The sequence below is a fragment of the Maylandia zebra genome, linkage group LG5, assembly GCF_041146795.1.
Source record: "Maylandia zebra isolate NMK-2024a linkage group LG5, Mzebra_GT3a, whole genome shotgun sequence".
NCBI lineage: Eukaryota > Metazoa > Chordata > Actinopteri > Cichliformes > Cichlidae > Maylandia > Maylandia zebra.
This window is the reverse complement of record NC_135171.1, coordinates 13,678,497-13,701,048: the sequence shown is the minus strand read 5'-3', so window position 1 is coordinate 13,701,048 and position 22,552 is coordinate 13,678,497. Positions and strand designations below refer to the sequence as shown.

Here is a 22,552-nt window from a genome sequence, read left to right as displayed (position 1 = left end):
TTGCACAAAATAGGTAGACTTTGTGCGCCGCACTCAGTGTCAGCGCATATTTCCAGCAGTTTCTCCCGCCCTCTCCCCCCCAACAAAAAAAGAACCCCAAAAAAACCCCACAAAAAAAATAAACGGCTTGGCATCCTTGCGCAGCTTGAGTACCCTGACAGCAAAGACGCGTAGAATTGTATCCTTCAGTGTGATTGTCCATTTTAAAAGTACGGGACGTATGTCAGGCATTGTCTGTGAGCTTATTTTATTTACTTAACAGATATTACAGTGAATGGAAATAAATCAACTCGAGGTCATCTTCAATAACACAGCCGATAGCCTACTTTAATACAGAATGAATTGCTTGTCTTTTGTAGCAGAAAAAGAAGCCTATTCCACTTATCGAAATTGTGTCGATTATACGTGCAATTAATTCCGGCTCAGCCATTAACTAAGTGTTGATTCCGCTGGGTATAAAAGAAGCCCTTTAACGGCTGGTGAGGCTGACCCTCCCCTTCTGTACGAACACGGCAAACATTTAGCTTTTTTTCTTTTATTTTTGTGTTATAGATTTGAGTCTTCACTCCTGTTGTGTGTCATTTTTATTGTGTGTGTGAAGATGGAAGTCAGTGTGATGTAGCCAGGCTCAGAGGCATATAGGCGGCAGAACATGCGCAGTGGCCGCTCGTGCCATATTGGAATGAGGTCGTGAACGAGAACTGCGTTAAGCTAACGGCACGCTGCCGAAACAAAGCCGGAAGTATCTGCGGATTAATCCTCGTCACAGCAAAAGCCCCGCTCGTTGCTCGGGCAACGGCTGTAAAGCGGTGGCTCGTAAAGGCGGTTTTATTGTGAAACGTCCCACCGGGGCCTCGGCTTTTTATTCGCGCTACGCTAACGCTGCTGAGAGCAAGCAGGCGGAGAGGAACGGCATCTAAAAAGCGACTTGGAAAAACTACTTAGCGGTAAGGGGCCGATTTTGCGACTAAATATTCACTTGGTACGCGTTGTTGCGCACAAATTCCTGGCGATGTTTTGTGCTGGGGTGGCGCATTCGCCTTTTTTCCCGTCTCTCAAAAAGATGAGTCGGGTTCGGTCGAGTGTAAGCGCCCTTATTGCTCGTCAGCCTGCTCTTATTGCTCAAGCCGTGACGTTCAGTAACTTGACTCGGACACAGGCGGTTTTAAACCATGTGTCCGAGGAGTCCCGCACGGCTGTTACACGCTTACCCTCGTGTTTTTTTTAATTTATTACACGGAAATTGAGCACATTTCTCCGGCTGCCTGTGTTATGTTCCGCTCAGTGTGAAAGTTAGACCGTTGGCGCTGTAGTCTCTCTCTCTCTCTCTCTGCAAAGCCATTGCGTTGATGGCCCATCTCTCTCTCTCCCTCTCTGAATGCTGCGGTTAGTCGGAAAAAGCGGCGCAATCTTAAGCTAGTTACAGTTCAAGGACCGTGTGGAAGTGTCCATGGATGTGCCCTCGTGTAACTCCGAATATTTGTACCGTGTTTAAGTCTTGCATAATGAAGGTTGCACGACCTCATCCGATTTGTGTTGCTACCACCAAGCAGGCTGCATAAACTAACTGCCCCCCCCCCCCCCCCCAAATCCCTCTTTCTCTCTCTCTTTTTTTTAAATTCCTCTAGCTTTTTAACGCGGATAAACGAGATGATGCTCGAAATGTCTGCGCTTTCCCGTCAGATTCACCGTTCACTTAATGCACCCTATTATTCATCAGCCCCCTTAACTTCCCTATTGTGCAACTTGAGTGATCCGCTGGCTGGCAGCGGTTGCTCGGGTTGACGTGCCGCTGTGCAACGAGCAGCCTTTACTGAAACTAAATCGAGCACCTGAAGGAAATAGGTGTTATTTAAGCGTGCTGTATTGAGGAAATTGGTCTTTTCCATTTTTTGCCTCCTCCCCCTTCTTCTTTTTCTTCTTCTTTATTTTTCTTCTTCTTTGGATGTGTAGTTGTCGCAGGTTTCGCTGGGATGTCGCAGTGATTTACGGGAGCAGGCCAACTCTTATTTGTTGGGCTCTTGTTTACAACCATTACCTCCACATTGAAGATGTCAGGGTGAAGTTATTTAAATCGCCTCGGAGGGTGAGAGGTGTGTGTTTGGTGATGGGGGGTGGTGTCTGAGGAACAACCAAAAAGGCTGCTGTTGTGAATTTAATGGTATCGTTTTAAGATGCGTTATCAAGAATGACATAGAGTTTCAACCTTATGTGCTAGCCCTTTAAAGGTGGTTTCGCCTAAAACCAAAACTATTCTCGCTTTCCTATTGTGCTATTATTATTGACCTATAAACCGTGTGGCTTTCGTGTCATGAACCAAGAGGTATCAGTCAGACAGTTCTGCCTCTGTAGACTCAATAGAGGATCATTCTGTTTGTGATGTGAAATTATTCTACTGCAACACCTCCTGGCATTTAACATAACCTCATATTTCATTGTACACAGTTTATTTTTTTTACCACATAAAATGCTCCTATTAACACATTGGGTTATTTAGAGCATGGTGGGCTGTCACAGTTTCCAGATGGCTTTGTTGCTGGTGATTTTTTTTATTATTATTTTTTTATTTGTCACATTTCATTGGTTTGAACACCACCAACAGAACTCTGGTTTGCAAGAAACCATGAAAGATTTGATAGCATTACAGGTGTAAATTTATACCAAATGCAACAGATACGTTTTAGGTTTTGTGAAGGTCAGAGTGTGGGCTGCTAACTGTAGAAATACATTTTCAGTCACTGGTGGATGACATTTAATAGTGCTTGGGGAAGTGACTAATTTAATTGTATCGAAAGCAGATTGTGTTCTAGAAAAGCCACACAATGTGTAAAGACTTATTTAGTTGGTTTGCGTTTCCCTCCCCGAGACATCAGAGGCCCTGAAAGGCATTATTGAGAACGCTCAGTGGCATGCTAAGTGCTGATGAGAGTATGATTCGGTGAGTGCTTGTAAAGAGGATGTAGTGTGGATGTCAGTTGTGGGTGTGTGTGCATTTGGCTCTTTCTCTTTCAGGTTCAGTCAGAGTCTTGGCTGTAGAAAGATTCAGGCAGAGCTGTGGTCCACACAGACCACTTTACTTTATATGAAACAGGGGAAGTTGCTTTTCTTCCTGTCTGCTGTGGCAGTTACACAGCAAAAGTGCTGCACCTCATGGACTCAACAATTCCCTGTGAAATAACCAACTGCATGGGAAATGTATCCATGTTCCACTCATAGTGATTCTCAAATGCTGACGTCCTCCTATTTGTTCAAGAAAACATGATTCAGTTTTATGTTGTTTGATTTTTGTCAAATGTATTTATTTAATCTGAAAATCCTATTGAGACCAAATCTGGCCAAGGTAGCAGCCATACAAACTCCAAAATATCAAAAAAAAAAAAATGCAACAAGTACCATAAAATAAAAGATCTACATAATTATATACAGTATAATTTAAAACTAGTGGTCTCAAGAAAAACGTCCATACGTCTCCTTCACTGCATTCCCTATGGTGCTTTTAAAATCAGCGCTAGACATAACTGTATTTAGGTTTGGGTCTTTCATGTAGGCACAAAAGAGAATGGGAATGACATGAATTTGGATGTCTCTGCCTTGCTTGTGGGTGTATTTTTACACAGCTCAAGTAAGATTCCATGTAGATGCTTCTATTTCTAGCAAACAAGATGGAAAGATAGGAAAGGCAATACAGAAACCTCACAAATCTCAGCGTTAGGGGCTAAAGGAAACAAGTTGTGCCAAGAAGGTAATAGGGAAGTTGTTCAGACTACAGTACAGAGTACCCGTTCTTAGAAAAACCATAGCCCTTAGTTTGCAAAATATTTTAGCAATTGATTTGACAAGACTTTAAAATATATCGTGTCTTCGGGTGCTAGCAAATAAAGCCATGAAAACAGCCAAGGTGAGCTTTAATCCTGTCAGGCTGACTTTTAACTGCAGTTTGAGCAAAATGGCTATAATGTGAAAAAAATGTAAGTGGTAAAACATGGTTACATTGAAAATTTAAATTTGCAAGTCATTACATTGAACAGTTTTAGAACAAAATAGTTCCTGTGGCTTTTAGGGTATAATTAGTGGTACGTATTTGCATGATCAGGGTTAGGATTCTGAGCGAGTACTTTAAAAATTTATCCTCTAAGGGGTCCCAGTGACCAGGAAGCATTAGGAACTTTTAATGCAAACTCACGTCGTCAGAACGTAAATGTTACCTGAAAATCCTCCATGTGTGAATAAAATTATCAAGGTATTGTGCTCGCGTGCTTGGAGGGAAAAATGAAGCAATCGAAAAGAGAATTTCAATTAGAAAACACAGACTTCTTCATATATGAACAATAAAATAAGACTGATCTGAGATGAGCGCTGCACTCGCTGTTTGACTGAAGGGTGTAAAAGTCATCAAGAAAACAGTTTTCAAACTGACAGGGTGTTCAGAAGCAGAAAGGGAAAATACCTCACGTGTTTAAGCAAAATGAGGAAAAGAAGCACCAGCAGACTCCTCACAGGAGGACTCATTGTTGAGCACACATCATTAATCACTGAACTTGAAGAAACTGAGAAAAATGTAATTTCTTTATTGCAGAAATGCTAGAAATGCTGCAGCCACAATAATGTCAATCATTCCCTTAGCTTTGTGAGTATCAGAATCCAAAAATTCTGATATTTAAAAAAAATAACAATAATCAACTAATTAAAGGAAAAATAAAGCGGTCTAAAAGATATTTGGATATGAAGTGTCCAATGAGTCACAGGTCTGACAGTGTTTCTGTGTAATAAGTGAAAGTGTAGTTGTTAGAACAGCCTGGGATCTGTGTAAAATTGTGCTTATTTCTAGTTACAAAGAAATGCAAAGAAATCTGAGGCTCCAGTCCCTAAGCACTGGATGGACATAGAAATCTTTGTGATGGAAAGGGTGCACTAGAGATGCAGGTTTCTCAAGAAAAGGAGAAAAACAGACTGTTTACATAAAGTGGGTGCTACATTTGTGTGATGTCATTATGGATGGTGATGGACATAATGCATTATCATTGTTTGAGTTTGTGAGACCCTTTTTAGGGTTCTGTTTTTCTTTATCTGTTGTATCAAAATGTTAATTTTAATTAAGTACAGAATAAAAAAAGAGATATCAGTTTAGAACGAGGCCCCTAGGACCCCTTGGAATATAGCTTTTTTACTAAAGGCTTGTAGCTCTGCTCCTATCTCTACTGCTCTTTTTCCACTCTGGTGTAAGGAGTGTGCAACCCCCTGGCCCCCCCAGGACAATGAGGTCCTCTGCTGCGTGTTTGTGTATGTGCTGGAGGGAGGGGGAAAAAGGCAGATCGAGTAAGGGACAGGGTCGCGGGTGAAAGGCGGCACTGGTCCCGGCGGAGCACGGGGGTCGCAGTGGTAGTCCCGCGGTCGGGAGGGGGTGGCTTCTGATGGCGGCCTTGGTTTTAATAGAGACATCAGATGTGACAAAGACGGGCTGACAGGGCGCCTGAATGGAGCTCCAGTGACAGACAAGCTCTACTCAGCATCCCATACAGCGTGCTCTCCACCATCGTCACGCCCAGCGCTCCGCTCTTTCTCATTCATGCCACTTCTCTTGTTGTATTAACTTATTTCATCTGGCTCTCACAATGCCCTGGGTTGGGTTTCATGTGTCCGAGATTGACGTGCGAGTCCGCATTCATGCGTTTGTTCGTTTTCACATTGGGCAGGAAAAGGCATATGACTGTGGTTTTAAAAAGAAGAACCCAAATGAGTTTCACAAGTAGAGAGGTGAGGTTGGATGAGATTAGCATAGCTACATATATTTTCCAGCTATCGTACCATCTGGTGCGTTACTTAGTTGGTAAGTCCGGGACCAGATAGAAGCACTTTGAATATTAATGTTAGATCTTCTCTAAAGACATTGGCAGCCTGATTATCAAGAGGCAGCAGTCCTTGATTTTCAAATGGCTCAGGGATTCAAACTAATGCAAATTCTTTTTTTTTTTTTTGTTTTGAAGCACAGTTTGCAAATTAATGCTGTTGAATTTTCTTTGTCTTATGTCTGCTGTTTGACCCAGTAATGCAGGTTACTCTGCCTGCCATTGTGATGCTTTCTATTGTCTATGGCGAGTGGCTTACATGCTGTTAACTGATACCGATGTTTATATATTATAATGATATAGATGGTGTTAAAATAAAGGTATAGGCATAACAGTGGTGTGCCACAGATGACTATTTGGAGCCTGGATGAGTGCACTGTTTTCATTTCTGTGTTTCATTCTCTCTTCTGCCAGAGTTTTGGAGTCCTAGTTGGCCGCGAGGGCACCAGCATGAGCCAGGAGACACTGGTGTCTGGTAAGAACAATTGTGTGAACAAATGTGTGAAAGGCAAAAAGTTTAGGGAGGTTTTGATTATGAAATTCAAAACCATAATTGACATTTAAAATAACAGTTTGGCTACACAAAAGTCTGGAGTGACCCCTCATTGCTTTATATTGAGCTAGATAAGTGTTAATAGATGCAGCGATTCATTTAAACATGGACAAAAATTAATGTAAATATAGTATATGAGGAAATATTAGAGGTGGAAAAGGGGCACATTTTAATTAACTAAAAAAAATAGACATTTGTAGAACAGAAAATTAACCGAACCAATTGTGTGAATTTGGAAAACAAACTAAATTCAAATTCAAATATAGAAATATCCTTAGTTTTAGTCTTTGTCAGTAGGCAATATTTGTCATGGAAATGTTTATTGAGACTTGTCTGCGAGTCAATTGCTTTTAAAAAGTTCTGTATTAGTTTTTGATTTTACTTATGCCTGACATGTGCCTTCCATACATAATACGTAAAAAAACTGAAACTAATGAAAATGAAACAGCAAACCGATAATTTTCCAACAATAAAAACTAAGTGACACAAACAAGCCCACTCTGGAAATGTACTTGAACTGAATTGAAAACAGAAAGTCAAAACGAAATAGAAACAGAAACTAGTTAGAAAATACAAAAGCTTTAATAACTGTGCTTCTTGAAGGGGATTCAAAGCTCTTTGGATGTTGGCTGACTTTTAATCTTTCGTGATGATCCCACGCTGAGGTCCGGGCCAATCCATGACTGATATGGTTTTTCTGCCCAGGTGCTATCCAGTTTACTGCACTGGCAGTGTGTTTGGGATCTTTGTCATTGCTGAAAAATGAAGCTTTTGCCAGTAAGCGGTTTTTCAGCAATTTTGATAGTTGCCCAACACCAGTGGTTGAAATGCAGTCCCACACTATGACAGAACCTCCATCATGTTTTACAGATGGATGCAGACATTCACTGTTGGACCTCCTTTCCTGTATGCATTTTTGCAACAGGCTACTAGTAACAAAGGCCCCATTTAAATTGGTTTCTTGCTAGTACGTAGACACAGCACTACATCATCCCTTGTGTTCCAGTTGTTATCTTTAATGCTTGCTGTTAAGTGACTCAACAAACAACAAAAAACATTCCTACAAGAAATGGTTAGCTACAAGGACTGTGCTCAAAATAAATATGGAAAAAAAACCCCCCAAAAAAACAACAACCCAAAAATATATATAAAACTGCAAGTGACCCGTGGATATTTGTGCATTCCTGTGTAGGACAAAATGCTGGAAAGCAGGTTCATGAAGAAAAATGCGTTTGCATTCCAGATGGAGACTCTGCTCAGGATGCTCCTGACTTTAACTGGGATGATTACCTGGAGGAGACTGAAGCCGTGGCTGTGCCCCATCACAGCTTCAAACATGTGGGTGTCGACAACCTTGACAGCTTACACACATTTCTGGATAAACTTGTGCTAGCTATTTATGATGAATTACATAGCTTCTGTGTAAAGTCTTCAGAGAGACTGGTGGGGTCAAATGTCATATTAAAATTTAAATTGAAGTTTTTAAACTGCCCATATGGTGTTTCATTAATGTGCTAGAAGGCATAGAATGAGGAAAACAAGCAGTCAGCACCATGTCTGAATGTTCTTTTTGTAGTAACAACAGAGTCACCACTGTCACCATTTTTTTCTTTCCCGACTAGTGTAAAGTTGGCTCTAGCTGTTACATTGTTACAAGTTACTTCCTGTATAGGCGCAACTTAAGTTATTCTGTTGTCAGATAACCAAAGCAAGTAAATGTGAGTGAAAATTAAACCCTTTTTCATAGTAACTCTTGTTAATTCTATTAACTAATTACAAACATGTGCCTCACATATGGGCAGTCCATACTGCAGCGCCTTTTTTTTGAGGTTGTTTTGATTTGACCAGCTGTAATATGCAAAATGCATTGAAAAGGTTTGGAGATGTTGAGGAAAACTGTGGGTCAGGTTTTGAAGTAATCCAAAGAAATCTGACCACATGTTCTTTGCAATCCAGTGGATTATATGACTAAATATTTCCATGTGCTTTGTGCTCATTTTAAAGAAACCTAATCCAACCCTGTGTTCTCTGGATACGTTACTTGTATCAAACAATTGGAGAGTCCTTGTGTTCTCTCATAAAACTAGTGTTTTAACCCATGTTACTTAAGCTGAAAGCTGGTAGGTAGATTTATTTAGGATGAAAACCAATAGAATAAAAGTCTTTTCTCTTATGTTGATTTGAGCTCCTGTTTTCCGTTCTCCCCTCAGGTGGACCAGGGCCTGCAGACAGGGCTGACTCCAGGCATGAAGCTGGAGGTATGTGTGCGCTCTGAGGCTGACAGCCCTTATTGGGTGGCAAACATCATCACCACATGTGGACAGCTGCTGCTTTTACGTTACGAGGGATACCAGGATGACCGCCGTGCAGACTTCTGGTGTGACATCATGACGGCAGACCTCCACCCTTTGGGTTGGAGCCGGCAGCACGACAAGACAATGAGGCCCCCTGAAGGTGAGGCGCTGCTGGGGTTGGCATCGTGATTTTTGAATTGTGGGACGCATAGTTAGAGCTGACTGATCTCATAAATCACAGTCAAGTAACCTTTCTGTCTTTTAAATGGAGAGAGCTCTGCAGAGACAATGTAAGATTTTGGGGGGTTTTCTTTCATGCCAAAATGTAATTTAATGTTGGAACTCAACTAGGCAATTGGACTTTTGTTCATCAGTTAGATTTAAGTAATGAATATTTCTGTTCCCCTGATGTGCTGCTGGCACAGTTGCCCACAGGTGAAACACTGGGGTTTCCCTTCTGATGTTCTCGCTTCATGAAAAATAGATTTCCCACAAAATGGGTAGGCGAAACACTGAAGGAAATTAACTTTTTTCTTGTGCATTTTTTACATTAATGGAGATTAAAAAAAACCTTGATACTTGTGTGTATAAACAGAAAACATAACAAAACAAAACCAAATACTTGATTTACCATTATGGGATGTGGTAGATGACACAGATGAAAGTTTGATTAAGATAACATCTCACCTTCAGTATATGATCCCGCTAGTATTTTTTTTTTTCTGTTTTATAATTGATGTGATGCTTCAAAGCAGCTGTGTGAGGAAAAATTAGAATTGGGATGTGTGTAATGCTAAAGACCACCAGCTTTTTTGGTTAATAAACTAAATGGTGTGTGTGAATCATCCACCTCAGGTGTGCGTGAGAAGCATCAGGACTGGGAGGCTTTGCTGGAAAAGGCCTTGGCTGAGGAGTGCAGCGCGCCTGCCAGCCTGCTGGAATTGGTAAGGCAGGGGAAGGAAGCAGCTGTCCTTCCAAAAGGCTACTCACACCCAGGGTGGGGTGTTAGCTTTTGGCATTTCGGTACCCACCCGTGCCAACAACAGTCTCCTCTATCAGGGCAAATTTACGGCACACACTGTGCACTCCCATGTGTCAAATCACTTAAATGTCAGATAATTACAAGTTACATCCTCTCACATTAGACGGGCAGTTGAGGAATTGTGGATATATTAGGGAAGGGATGTTGAAGATAGAGCTGCCAGGGATGTGGAGAGACGGAGGCAGGTGATCAGCTGTGATAACCGATAAAGGGAGCAGCCGAGAGGAGATCCTCTCTCAATATTTGACTTACCTCTGAAAGTAATGGGGTAATATTAGAGCTTATTCCAAATTACAAAGTAACAAATTAGAATTACCATATTAAAATTCAGGCCCAGCAGAAGGAATTTAAAGCAGCAGAAGTCAGTGTCTTTCTTCCTTTTTCCCACTTCTTAGCTTTTCTGTCTTCATTTCTGATGCCAGACTCCCTCAACATGGACAATTCCAGTTTTTGTGGAGAAATGCCATCCTTCAGAGACTTTTCTTTTTTTTAAGCTGTGCTTTGCTCGCAGAGTTTCTCTTCTACCTTTGTGACATCCACATTTACCTCTTCTGTCAACTCTTTCTGTGATTATTTTATTTGTTACATTTTGGCCAGTTTGCCTTTGATTGTTGTCAAGCTAGAAAATGTCTCTCCTGCAAATATTATGTAAAACCTATCAACCAGTGTTGCAGTGTATCCACAGGCATTCATCTATAAATGTCATCCCAAACAGACTTTGCCTCACGCAGCCCCATATCACACTCTCACCTCCCTTGCTTCGCGGTCAGAACTTTGGTTTCACTGTGGTACTCTTGGCCAGGATCATGCCAGCCATGCTGGAAACCATCTGAACAAATTTATCTTGTGTCTCATCTGATCAAAGAATGCGCTTCTATTATTAATAAGGCTTTTTTGTGCACTTTAGCACAGTTTAATCTTTTAATTTTGTGCCAAAGAGCAAGCAGGGGAATTTTTTTTTTCTTGGCTGGTATCCATAAAAGCTGACATCAGCACAGCGTGCTTCACACTGTCTGAGCTGTTGCAGAGCATCTCATTTCTACTCAAAAACTCTGTGCCAAGTCTTCTTTTAAAGTTCTTTTTGTACAAGTGGTTCTTGGCTTATTCTGTAACTTCTGATTACTGTGGAAATGTGTTCCAATAATTTTTTCCCCTGATCTTCCTCTATCCTTTTCCGTCTTTGTGAACTCTCAGTATCAGATTGCTGCATTGATTTTCTACTTTGGGGTCTGTATTCACAATATAGTATCTCTGAATATTTTGAGTGTTTATGATAGGAAACGGGCACAGAAATAAGGCAGTTGTTAGAGATGAATTGCTTTTAAATTTTAATGATATTGCATTCATCACTGTTGCTACTTAGTTATTTGTATTTTCCTATCTGTATTTTAAGTTTAGATTTATATCTCTAAGAGCCATAATAAAAAAATCAACATTAGAATACATCTCAACTTGAACTAAATAAGATTTTATCTGCTGAAGTCTGAAGTATACAAAACACAAGGCTCTGAGCTTTTGTTTACACCATGAATGATGTGCTGCTGGAAGCAAATACACTGTAGGAGCAGCCTGTGAAATTCTTCACATCCATTAGTTAGCTTTCAGTCACCGTGCTTCAGTTCTGCCACTTAGCCATGCAGTGCATTCTCTCCACTGCAAATTCCTCTCCTTGTCTAGGCGTGTGTTCATGTGTGTTTGTGTTAGTGTGCTATGGGCTTTCCATTTACCACTCCTGGCCCCTTTCCAGCCCCAGCGTGGCAGAGACCCAGTGGAGCTCCTGTGTGCGGGCTGCTACGTGGAGCTCCAGGATAGCGTTGACCCGGGGCTGGCCTGGGCTGCTGAGGTGGAGGAAAATGTCGGAGGAAGGTTGAAACTGCGGCTTATAGGCACAGAGGGTCTCCCAGACACACCCGCAACTCTCTGGCTCTTTTATCTCCACCCACGCCTACACCCACCCGGCTGGGCCAAAGAGCACGGCTGCACCCTCAGGCCTCCTTCAGGTCAGTGGCATCGACATGGGACAGGTTTTATTTCCAGAAGTAAAGGAAGTTCCTTTCTTCTTCATCTATAGGTTTCTGAGCAAAGTGCCATTGCATGCATTAGTGACAGTTTAGAAGAAAGGACACGTGGACGAACTATATGAATGCATTTTAATTATCAAGTGTAATTCTATTATTTTTCTATACACTGGCCCAGCAACAAAACTTCTCAGTACTTCCTGCTAGACCTTGAAATTAATTTTCCATGCAGGATTTGATAGATCACTGCTAATACTTTTGAAGTGGATACAGTTTGTTGGCACTGGAGGCTGTAGCTCTATCCTTACTGATCTGTCTTCTAGTACCACCAAAAGTCTTCATTTATTTTAATACCACCCTTTTTATAGCTCAGATACAGAACAATGTTAGTAAAAGGAGTTAATTAGATCTTTTTAGATTACTTTTTCTTCTTCGTAAGATGTTTTTATTGTATTTTTTTTTTCAAAAGCAGTAATTTGATTTCAGCCATTTAATTTCTGTCTGGAGTCCAATATCCTGTGATAAGAAGTTTCTGTTTTGTGGTTGCAACATTGTGGAGAGCGACATCGATTTTTTTTTTTTTTTGCTTCCCTTGTTTAATTAACTGGGAGCAACTTTTTAAAGGTCCAGCTACAGACCAAGCTGACATACAGGCTGTGTTTTACCAAGTACTGCTTTATACTTTGTGTTTATTTAGTCAAATTCAAAAGCATGCCCTTGATAATCAAACATTACCACAGTTATCTTTAACAGTTGGTCTTTGTTTCAGATCTGTTAGGTCTGCGGACAGAGGAGGAGTGGGAGGACGTGAGACAGAGGATCAGTGACCTGCCTCAGGATGAAGCTCTGACTGCAGAGTTAACTAAAGTACGGTCAACTGCGCTCTTTATTTGTTCTTCCCGAGCAGAACATTCCTCTGTTTATTCACGAGTTAACATTTGATATTTATGCTTAACTGAAAGCGACATTCTCCAAATCGGGTGCTGAAAGATTTTTAAGACCAAGGCTTTTGGAAATGGCTCTTCATACAAGCGTTTGTTTGTCTCAGGATCAACCTGCCATCTCTGCTCATTGTTTCAAAGAAGGGATGAAACTAGAAGCTGTTGACCCTGCTGCTCCCATTTCCATCAGGCCTGCAACTGTCACCAGGGTAACGGAATTTCCCATTAAATCTGTGTCTTCTGTGCTCAGTTTTGCTTCTGTTTACTGAGAATTTATTTGCTATCATACTGCAGTGAAACTCAACTTACAGCGAGTTATTGGCTTGCCATCCACTTTCTATTTCAGAGCAGGAAATAGAAAACGCTTTAAACTATGTACTATTCTTAATCATTATTTTCTTTATATGTTACAACAATATATGTAACACAATCAATAATCAATCATTTTTTCATCAGCTCAGCACTACTTTTATCTTTTTATTGTTATATGTGCAGTGTGAAAACAATTCAATACACTGTTGTTGTTGTTGTTGTTGTTGTTGTTGTTGTTATTATTATTATTATTATTATTATTATTATTATTATTATTATTATTATTGCACTATTCTCAGTCTTTCCTCTTCAGACACCGGGGATGCAGCCAAATGTAACAACAGAGTTTCATATGCCAGAATGAAAGCTTCCTTGTAGTTAGCTTGAGTTGGGCAGCGATGCCATTTTACTTTAATATTTGTATGTGAAATAATCTCAAATTTTAACAGCACAAAATGCTGTCATTTAAAAAATGCTAAATATTTCTCTACAGTAGATTCCTAAGAAAATGGTCTGCTTTGATGATGGGCTCTCCCTGCTTTTCTGCTAAGCACAGCTAATGGCCCCTCGTTTACTCACGTCTGCAAACCTGCGTACAGGGAAGAAACTTAAATTTTATCAGATCGAGTTCCAGTGTTTAAATTATATGTGAAAGTGACTCATCACTGCAACGTGTTCTGCAGCATCTTGGGCAGCAGGTTCTAACTTGTGAAAAGGTTGATCTTTTTACACAGAAGTGTGGCTGCTCTGCTCTATCAGAGCTAAAAATCTGAGTGTTTCTGTTTGGTTTTTTAAAATAAGCCCACTGGCATAAAATAATATAAGCAGAGGGAAGGACATGTAAACCAGAGGACTTTGGGGGAGCCTCACAAAGCACCCAGAGTGTCCATGCTGTCTTTATTCAGTTAAAAATGTCTTTATTCCGTTAAAAAATGTTTATCCAACATGCTTACATGTGCCTGAAACAATAGATCATATTAGAAATGCTAAATTGCTAAAAACTCAACCAGCTCAGTGTGACTACAAGATAAAACATCTGACAGTCTCTGGGTCCGGTGTTGTATATTCCAGGTGTATAATGAGCAGTACTTCCTGGTGACAATGGACAACCTTTGTGATATTGAGGAGTCAGAGAGTGCTGGGCGATCCTTCCTGTGTCACAGAGACAGTCCGGGGATCTTCCCTGCTCAGTGGAGCCTCAAAAACGGGCTCCCACTCAGCCCCCCACCAGGTTTGTTCTGTCACTTATCACTTTTTGACAACTTGAAATCAGACAGTTCATGATAACAGTGGTGAGATTGTTTGTGCTGTCTTGCTTTCTCTCTAAATTGCCTTATTTCCTTCTCTTGTTGGTGTTTATTGTATCATGCACAGGATACCAGGGTCCAGACTTTGACTGGGCAGACTACCTGAAACAGTGTGAAGCTGAAGCTGCTCCTCAACATTGCTTCCCAACTGTAAGTAAACCTTTTTTCTTTTCTTTCTTTCTTTTTTTTTTAGCCATCTGTCTTGCAGATTACTGACCAGAAAAATAATGATTAAAAGAAAAAAGAAAAACTTGGGTCTCACTATTTATTCATGCTTCTGAATTGAGGGTTATTTGTTTGTTTGTTAGTTTTTTTTTTTTTATATGAATTGAGTTTAAATAAAATAATGTTGTTTATTTACATGATGGTGCATCTAAAAACTAGGCTAAGTTAAAAATTTGAGGAAAGGGGAGAAAATAGTTCAATAAAACATTTTTCTGATATAGTTTTGAGAGAGACTGCAGGAAGCGAAGATAAAAAAGATAAAAAATAGTGGAAATATTGGATTTCCTTGATTGTGTCATTGCTTATTCTGTTTTTTCCCTTTTGCCTGTCATAAATGACCAAATATGAGAAATTACACTTTTCAGTTTAGCCATGTGACTGACGGCATAATCGGATACCAGTGATGAAATGTATCCCAACTGTGTAATGGGGTTGTAGAGCAGGTGACCCACTGTGACTTCTCTTGCTTTTTACGGGAGACTCAGCATGTTGTTTTCCTAATGGACAAATTTCACAAAAACTAACCATCAGCCATCCTCCCTCGCCGTGAAACAGCTCTCTCTGTTTACCTCCCAGGAGCAGTGTGAGCACAGCTTCAAAGAGGCCATGAAACTAGAGGCTGTCAACCCACTATCACCTGAGAACATTCACGTGGCCACAGTCACCCGGGTCAAAGGGCAATACATTTGGCTGAGCCTTGAAGGTGAGATGACTACTGAAACTTTAGTAGATGGATTCAAATGAACAATTACAATATGCACAGTTTTTTTTCTGCTGTTTTAAGAAGAAAATGCTGACATAGTATTTGAATGGCAGCAGAAAACAAATTTGCAGCTAATTACGCAAAAGGCAAAGTTCATTTGTGCCTCTCTATTGTGTGCCTTCCTCCTGTTTTGTATGTACTCCTCTTGTCTATTATTTATTTTTGTTGTCCTACTATTTATATTTTTATTCCATGTACAGTTGGTGTGGAGCACCCACACTTTAGTTGTACATGTGCAATGAAAGAAGCAGTTTCATGTCTGATAAAGAGTGTGTGTGTGTGTGTGTGTGTGTGTGTGTGTGTGTGTGTGTGTGTGTGTGTGTGTGTGTGTGTGTGTGTGTGTGTGTGTGTGTGTGTGTGTGTGTGTATTCTTGCAGGTCTAAAGCAGCCCATGCCAGAGCTGATAGTTCATGTGGACTCACTCGATATATTTCCTGTCAGCTGGTGTGAGACAAATGGCTATCCACTTGTCTACCCTATTAAGCCCTCAGGTATACAACATGACTCATCATTGTAGAGTTTCATGGTAGTGGTGGTTACCCAGCAGCTTGAATAAGCCTTTTACTAAGAACACAAATAGAAACAAAATACGATCTTCATTTTATCGTGACGTTGGAATAAATAGCAATGAAAATCAGTGCATCCGGGCACACGTTAATCTCTCCTTGCTTTTCAGTTGAGAAAGAAAAGAAGATTGCTGTGGTGCAGCCAGAGAAACAGTAAGTATGAGAGGAGGGGTGGGGTGTGTGATTGGTGGTAAAGTGGACTAAGCTCAACAGCCTTTCAACATCTCATTTAATTTTCATCCTTTTACAGCAGAACTCCCCCCAAGTCTTCATCACCTGACACTGTCAAGCAGCAGATAACAAACCAGTCGGAGACAGGTCAGTTTGTCTGATCAGTTTTTAAGACCCTATATATTATGTTCGGTCTGCTGCTTATCTACTGTGGTGGTTCCATCATATATATGTTCTTGTGTGAACGTGTGCAGGGCAGGGCAACGGGAAATACTGTTGTCCCAAGATCTACTTCAACCACCGCTGTTTCTCAGGGCCCTACCTTAACAAGGGACGCATCGCTGAGCTGCCTCAGTTCATCGGCCCTGGAAACTGCGTCCTCGTGCTCAAAGAGGTGAGAAGGCTTGGTCAGCTGGTGACATGTCAGATATTTTAGCCATTTTGATATCCAAAACATTGTTATATGACCAAATATCAACAAAGCGAATGCGTTCCAGAAGTAAAAATCCCATCCATATTCTCCATAGAGATTTTTATTATGAGCCATAAAGTTGCAAACATCCAAAGCAGATTTAGGACAAGCTACAGCATTATGAAATGCCGGAAAGTGTTTCAATGGAAACCACAAGTCTGCATGTATATCCGCCTTGTTTTAACAGAAACATCTTTTATTGTGATGCTGTGGAACTACTTTACCCACAATCCTCAATCAAAACAGTGATGACTCTGATTGGTGGAGGTTGCTGTTACCATAGCAATGTTTAAACCCCACCAAATGCCAGAACACCAAACTTCAGAAACTGTGAGAGCGGTGATTACAGTCAGGAATAAATCACTCTACCAATAACCATGCAACTATGCTGTAGTTTACTACATATACACAACACAGACTACTAAATGTCCAGCCATATAAAAAATGGACACTTAGCACTCAAGGGTCAGGAAGTAATTTGCTGTGGAATCAGGGGTTATGGGATTAATAATTCTTTCACCAGTAAAAGTAATTATCTGCACAGTCTTGTGCCTGGCCTCTTTTCTATTTCTATTTTATTTTTTTATTTTTATTGTCATGTTTCACCTCGTAGCTGGTTGGATTGGTTCAAGGCTTGAAACTCTTGGTACAAGGATTTTTTTATTTTTTGTTTAATGGAGAAAATGAATAAGGAATTCACTTCCAGAAATAGAATCCTTCAAAACGTGTGCAGTAGCCATTGTTCTGCGTTACATCTTTCTTTTGTGCAAATTAGTCAGTGTTAGCAATGTCCTAAATTGTCATACTGAACACTGCAAATGTAAATGCCAAATTAAAGGTGGCAGCTTTGTCACTGTGAGTATAATCAAGTTAGGATTTCACCCAAAGCACTGTATAGCACAGCTAGACCCAGGTTCTGAAATTGTTCAGCTCGTTGTGTTTCCTCAGAAACTAGTGAAATTATGCCTATTAGTTAACAACACAATGTTATACTGTACAGCAAAAATCTTGTCTCAGGCTGATTAGGGATTTTTGATGTTAAGAGAAAACAGATAGTGCTACTAAAGTATAAAATAACAAATTCTTTTCATCGTTTTCATCTCGTCTCCAGGTATTGACTCTGCTGATAAACTCGGCCTACAAGCCCAGCCGTGTGCTGAGAGAGCTGCAGCTGGACCAGGAGAGCCGCTGGCAGGGCCATGGAGAGACACTCAAAGCAAAGTGAGGAGACGCGTCATTTAATTCTTCACTCAAAATACTCAGTTCTTCAGAAGAACCTGTAGGAATAGAACAAGTGCTTCCAGCTGGCATATTTGACAGAACAAGCTGGTTTAAAAGTGTACTTAAAGCACAAATAGGTACAGACATGGGTGTATTCACACCGGAATCAGGGGCAACCCACTAATACTTCAGTAAAGTGGTGAATAAGATGATAGCATCTAGGTTTCTGTAAGGCGAGATCTTGTTAGATTACATATCGAAGCGGTTTTGGTTTTGAGTAACTGAAACTTTTTTTCCAGCCCAGCACTTTGTGGAAAATTAGTCACATTTACCATTGCTTTTCTTTAAACATCAGGTACAAGGGAAAGAGCTACCGGGCCACCGTGGAAATAGTCCGTACTGCAGACCGTGTGGCAGACTTCTGCAGGAAAACCTGCATTAAGTTAGAGTGCTGCCCGAACCTGTTTGGACCTCGCATGGTTCTGGAGCACTGCTCAGAGAACTGCTCTGTCCTCACCAAGACCAAATACAGTAGGTGGCAAACAGGTCATTGAGACTTAAAATTATTTCTCATTTCATCTGAAGTGTTTGTTTAAATAGCTAGAGAGGCAATATAAACAACCTCTGATATTCATGTATAATATCTTAGAAATCTTTGTATTTGTTGATCAGCTGTTATAAACTCTTTGAGATGCAATTAGAAAACTCAACAGATTTCTAATTGAATTAGAAAGTATATGTGCAATCTGGACGTTACCCGGCTAATAAAAGACTCAGATCATGCAGTGATACAGTGGAAATCCAGTAGAACGTGTTTCTGTAACTGACAGCATTTGGCATTTGAAAGACTGTGAATACAGTGGCGTTCATCAGGAAAAGGAACGCCATTGCAGACGTGATACGGAATGTCTAACATTTCCAACCAATATTTGTAATACATGCTCAGCATTGTGGTGGCACGTGTAAACCTCTAAAGCCCCAACCATGACATAATTGCTAGAAATTAATGTTTTGAAAATTGTAGAAGTCTCAGAATGCATATATTAAATTTAATAGGATTAATGTTACTTTTCATTATCTGTTTGTTATGTGTGGAGCTCCATAGTTGTCTACTAAAGAGGTTTTGCACTCCAAAATAATATTATTGTGTGTTCTGTGCATGTCTCCTCCTCTTTTGTCTGCCATCTCTTGGGGCAGTTTGTTTTTGCAAATGTGTTTTGTTTTGTTTTTTATATATATATATATATATATATATATAAAAACTTGTATATGGAAATGTAGGTATTTAGAGATTTTAATTAAGTGATATATTTTTATTTTTATATAAATTTTTTTTTTTTTTTTTGGTAATTTCTGAATATTTTTTTTCCTTTTACAATTTTCTTTTTTTATGGTGCTCTCATGGCTCCATAACTTGTTCTCATTTTGCCCAAAGCTTATTCACCTTCAGTTCATTTGTGTAGCTCGTGAATAGAAATGATCTGTGCCTTGAATGTGAATATTCTGAGAAATTTATTTATTTATTTTGCAATAACCTTTTGGCTTAGCGGGTATTCAGTGAGCACACAGAGTTGGTAGAAAATTGGTGTCAGGGTTGGCCTCTTTGATCTTGTGTAAAACTTTTTTCTTTTTTTTTCTTTTTTTTTGAAGCACAAAGCCACAGATTTGCTGATATGTTTACTGCAGCTGCATCACAGTGTTGTGGTTAACTGATGCAATTCAATAGCAACAGACAAATGATTATGCTTTCTCTTTTTTCATCTCATTCAGACCTACTGAACAGCCTGTTTATCAGTGCTTTTCTTATAGAGAGCGTTTAAGAATACAAGCATTAGTCAGATTAATATCCATCTGTTTCAGTGGTGTATTCAAGTCTATAAGACATGCCAGATGCAACATGATAATGACACAACAGGTTTGTTGTTTTACCATCAGCATATTACTATGGAAAGAAGAAGAGTAAACGTGTTGGTCGTCCACCTGGAGGCCAAACTAATCTGGATGCTGGAGTGAAAAGAAGGGGGCGGAGGAGGAAGAGGAGGAAGCAGCTCTTTGTCCATAAAAAGAGACGCTCATCAGCTTCCGTTGACAACACACCTGCCGGCTCTCCACAGGTACCCCAGAACTCATGTTACTTCTGCATTAAGCTTTAGGTTAAACGAACTGTGTGAAGTGACCGCTTGTCATCCTTTTGCTCACAGGGCAGTGGGGAGGAGGAAGATTTAGATGAGGATGACTCCCTGAGTGAAGACTCTGGCTCTGAGATGCAGGACGATCTCCAGGATGATTCAGAGCAGTCAATTGGGAAATCTCAGCCCACCACACCATCCCCTTCCCCGCCGGCGACTCCCAGGCCGACACGCAGACGCCGGAAACCCCGCTCCCCCTCGTTCTCTGATGATGAGAACCGCCCCCCTTCACCAAAGGTGATGAAAATTACAGAGAGGAGCTTTGCAATATTTCTAATTATGTTTCCAAGCAGTGTATCTGTAATTAATACTCAGCAGGTTCACAAAGATTTTCCACTTGTTCTGCGCTCTGCCCCTCCAGTTGCACTCTAAATAAATGTCTTGTGCTTTCTAACATTTCCATTTTAGTAACATTTTAAAAGGTGTTTCTGCCGCATTACGGTCTGTCCCATTATGCTGCTTGAAAGAAACAAAAATGTCTCCAATGGCTGTTTGACTGTGACCTTTTACTGCTTTTACACAGCTATTATTTCTTTAATGAAAGGTTTAGGTCTGCTACCCGTCTCAGCATCAATTGCAAGGGTTAAAATGAGCTGCGAGCCTTTCGTCTTTGGCAGGGAAATCTCAGTCTGTCTGACTCACACTGTCTATGTGTTTGTAGACGCCAAAAGCTGAGCCTCCTCAGAAACTGTGTTTGGATACCAGCCCCCTGGAGTGGAGCGTTACTGATGTGGTTCGTTTTATCAGGACCACTGACTGTGCGCCTCTTGCGAGGATTTTCTTGGATCAGGTATGAAAAATACTCAGACTTAATGGCCGTGGCCATTAGGGATAAGAGCTCACTCTGCTTCAGTGCAATAAGTGTATATATACACTTGTACTGTATCCATGGTTAGAAATTGAAACATTTTAACATTTCTCGTGTGTTAACCCAAAAACAAGCTATATATAGAATGCATCTCACATGAACTCGTGTGTTGGCAGGAGATTGACGGACAGGCGCTGCTGCTGCTGAACCTCCCGACAGTGCAAGAGTGTATGGACCTGAAGCTGGGACCGGCCATCAAGCTGTGCCACCACATCGAGCGGGTCAAGCTGGCATTTTATCAGCAGTTTGCTACGTAGCTGACGGGGGACCAGATGTGGGATGTGACTGCACCCTGTTCTGTGTGTTAATCCATTCAAAATCAATGGGTTGTTTTGTTTTTTTTAGGGGGGTGGGGTTCCCCCCTAACACTGGACCTCATTTAGAATCCTTCCTATTCCACAACCTGCGTGGACATGATAGACGAAGCAACATTTCTTGATCCTTGGGGAGGGGGAAAGACAGCTGAGAAAGTAGAAGACCCAAAGGAAGGAACTTGTGGCTCTTTGATGGCACAAATAAATGTAAAGACACATAAGTATAAATTCCTTAAATTCAACATATTTTGACATCAAAATAAACCATCACCAAGGACTTGCTTTAGGTTTAAAAAAGAAAAGAGCTTGGTTTCTGTATCTATTTTAATTAATGCTGTTTGACTAATTTGTATCTTCAGAGTGTTGTGAACCTGTTTTTTTGTTTTGTTTTTTTGTTTCTTTCCCCCTTTTCTTACCCACTTAAAAAGTGACTTAGCGCCACTTCTAGAACTCTTGTTCTATTTAATCATACTTTGCAGTCCGCTTAGGGCAATACCACAGGATCAAAGCTTTTAAATTGTAATACTATGGGATAAGTAAGTAATAATCTCACTAAGTAATAAGTGAGATTAACTGCCTTCTGATCTGGTGACTTCTGTGGAGAATATTTAAAGTGTCTTCAAAAATGTATTTCGGTGTATTAGTTAAAGAAAAAGAGTAATTGTTTCTTCAGAAATCAAACTAGACGATGCAAAGAGTCTGCTGCCCAGTTGTGAAGCGATAGTTTGAGTCATTGCAGGGACTGCATTAGATTTTATTTTAAACATGCAACATGTATATCAAGATCCGTTGCTAGTTTTAAGATGGAATACTTTATGCCAAATTTGTATGTTTAATGTAAAATGGGGTCTTGATCTTAAGAGACTATGGCTCTCTGGTTTAAGTCTGAATATGTGAAATGATTTTGTACTGCAAGCACAAGCAAAACCATGCACTACATGGTGGTATGCAATTATGACACGTGCATGTCTGTATATAGTGTACATATTCAAATATCTTCTAGTGCAACAGGGTGATTTGAAAGGGGGGAAAAAAATCGTCTTTGTGCATATGTGTAAATGCCCAAACAACATGATATATTTGCACAGAATAGGTCTAAACTTTGCAATATTGGGTATATGATGCGAGTCAGTTTAGCTACAGTTGATAAAAACATTTTTAACAGCAATGGGTTAATTGCTAATGCTAAATGAAATTAGCAGTTTTAAAGCAAGATGATACTCTTAACATGCTTTTGTAAGTCGTTTCTCCCCTCGTTTTTTTCAGTCAGTGTCGTGCGATTTGATGTAACGTTCTTCAGTTTGTGTGATGTTTATGTGTTTACTAATTTTCTCGTAGTTCCCTTGTGCTCAGAACAATAGCACAGGCCTCGTTTGAAGATTATTATCACTGCTATTTAAAGACAACACTGCAATAAAAGCTGAACAACACTTTTTATGCGGCTCGTGTT

General features: G+C 40.3%; 1 protein-coding gene across 3 annotated transcripts; it reads left to right on the top strand.

Annotated features, from left to right (window-relative positions):
• The first annotated feature begins 774 nt into the window (after nucleotides 1–774).
• On the top strand, nucleotides 775–22,532 carry sfmbt1 (Scm like with four mbt domains 1). 3 transcript variants are annotated; one of them, XM_004545321.4, is made up of 21 exons: nucleotides 775–947; nucleotides 6,261–6,321; nucleotides 7,592–7,737; nucleotides 8,610–8,853; nucleotides 9,549–9,637; nucleotides 11,483–11,735; nucleotides 12,523–12,620; nucleotides 12,802–12,903; nucleotides 14,078–14,237; nucleotides 14,381–14,463; nucleotides 15,115–15,241; nucleotides 15,679–15,792; nucleotides 15,978–16,020; nucleotides 16,118–16,185; nucleotides 16,293–16,432; nucleotides 17,622–17,731; nucleotides 18,087–18,277; nucleotides 19,667–19,845; nucleotides 19,933–20,157; nucleotides 20,582–20,710; nucleotides 20,905–22,532. In XM_004545321.4, exons 2-21 carry the CDS (start codon nucleotides 6,297–6,299, stop codon nucleotides 21,043–21,045), a joined length of 2,667 nt encoding a protein of 888 aa, XP_004545378.1. In that variant the 5' UTR covers nucleotides 775–947; nucleotides 6,261–6,296; the 3' UTR covers nucleotides 21,046–22,532. The 3 variants fall into 3 exon arrangements, with proteins under 3 accessions (XP_004545378.1, XP_004545379.1, XP_012772977.1); XM_004545322.4 differs by having other exon boundaries at nucleotides 776–947; nucleotides 7,643–7,737; XM_012917523.5 differs by having other exon boundaries at nucleotides 778–947; nucleotides 18,087–18,262.
• Nucleotides 22,533–22,552: the final 20 nt, after the last annotated feature.

Bases quoted from the DNA above. Each gene is read 5' to 3' on its own strand.
- sfmbt1 (XM_004545321.4), top strand. From the start codon at position 6,297: ATGAGCCAGGAGACACTGGTGTCTG. The intron at 8,854-9,548 runs GTGAGGCGCTGC...CATCCACCTCAG, and splicing joins GACAATGAGGCCCCCTGAAG to GTGTGCGTGAGAAGCATCAG. The intron at 11,736-12,522 runs GTCAGTGGCATC...TCTTTGTTTCAG, and splicing joins CACCCTCAGGCCTCCTTCAG to ATCTGTTAGGTCTGCGGACA.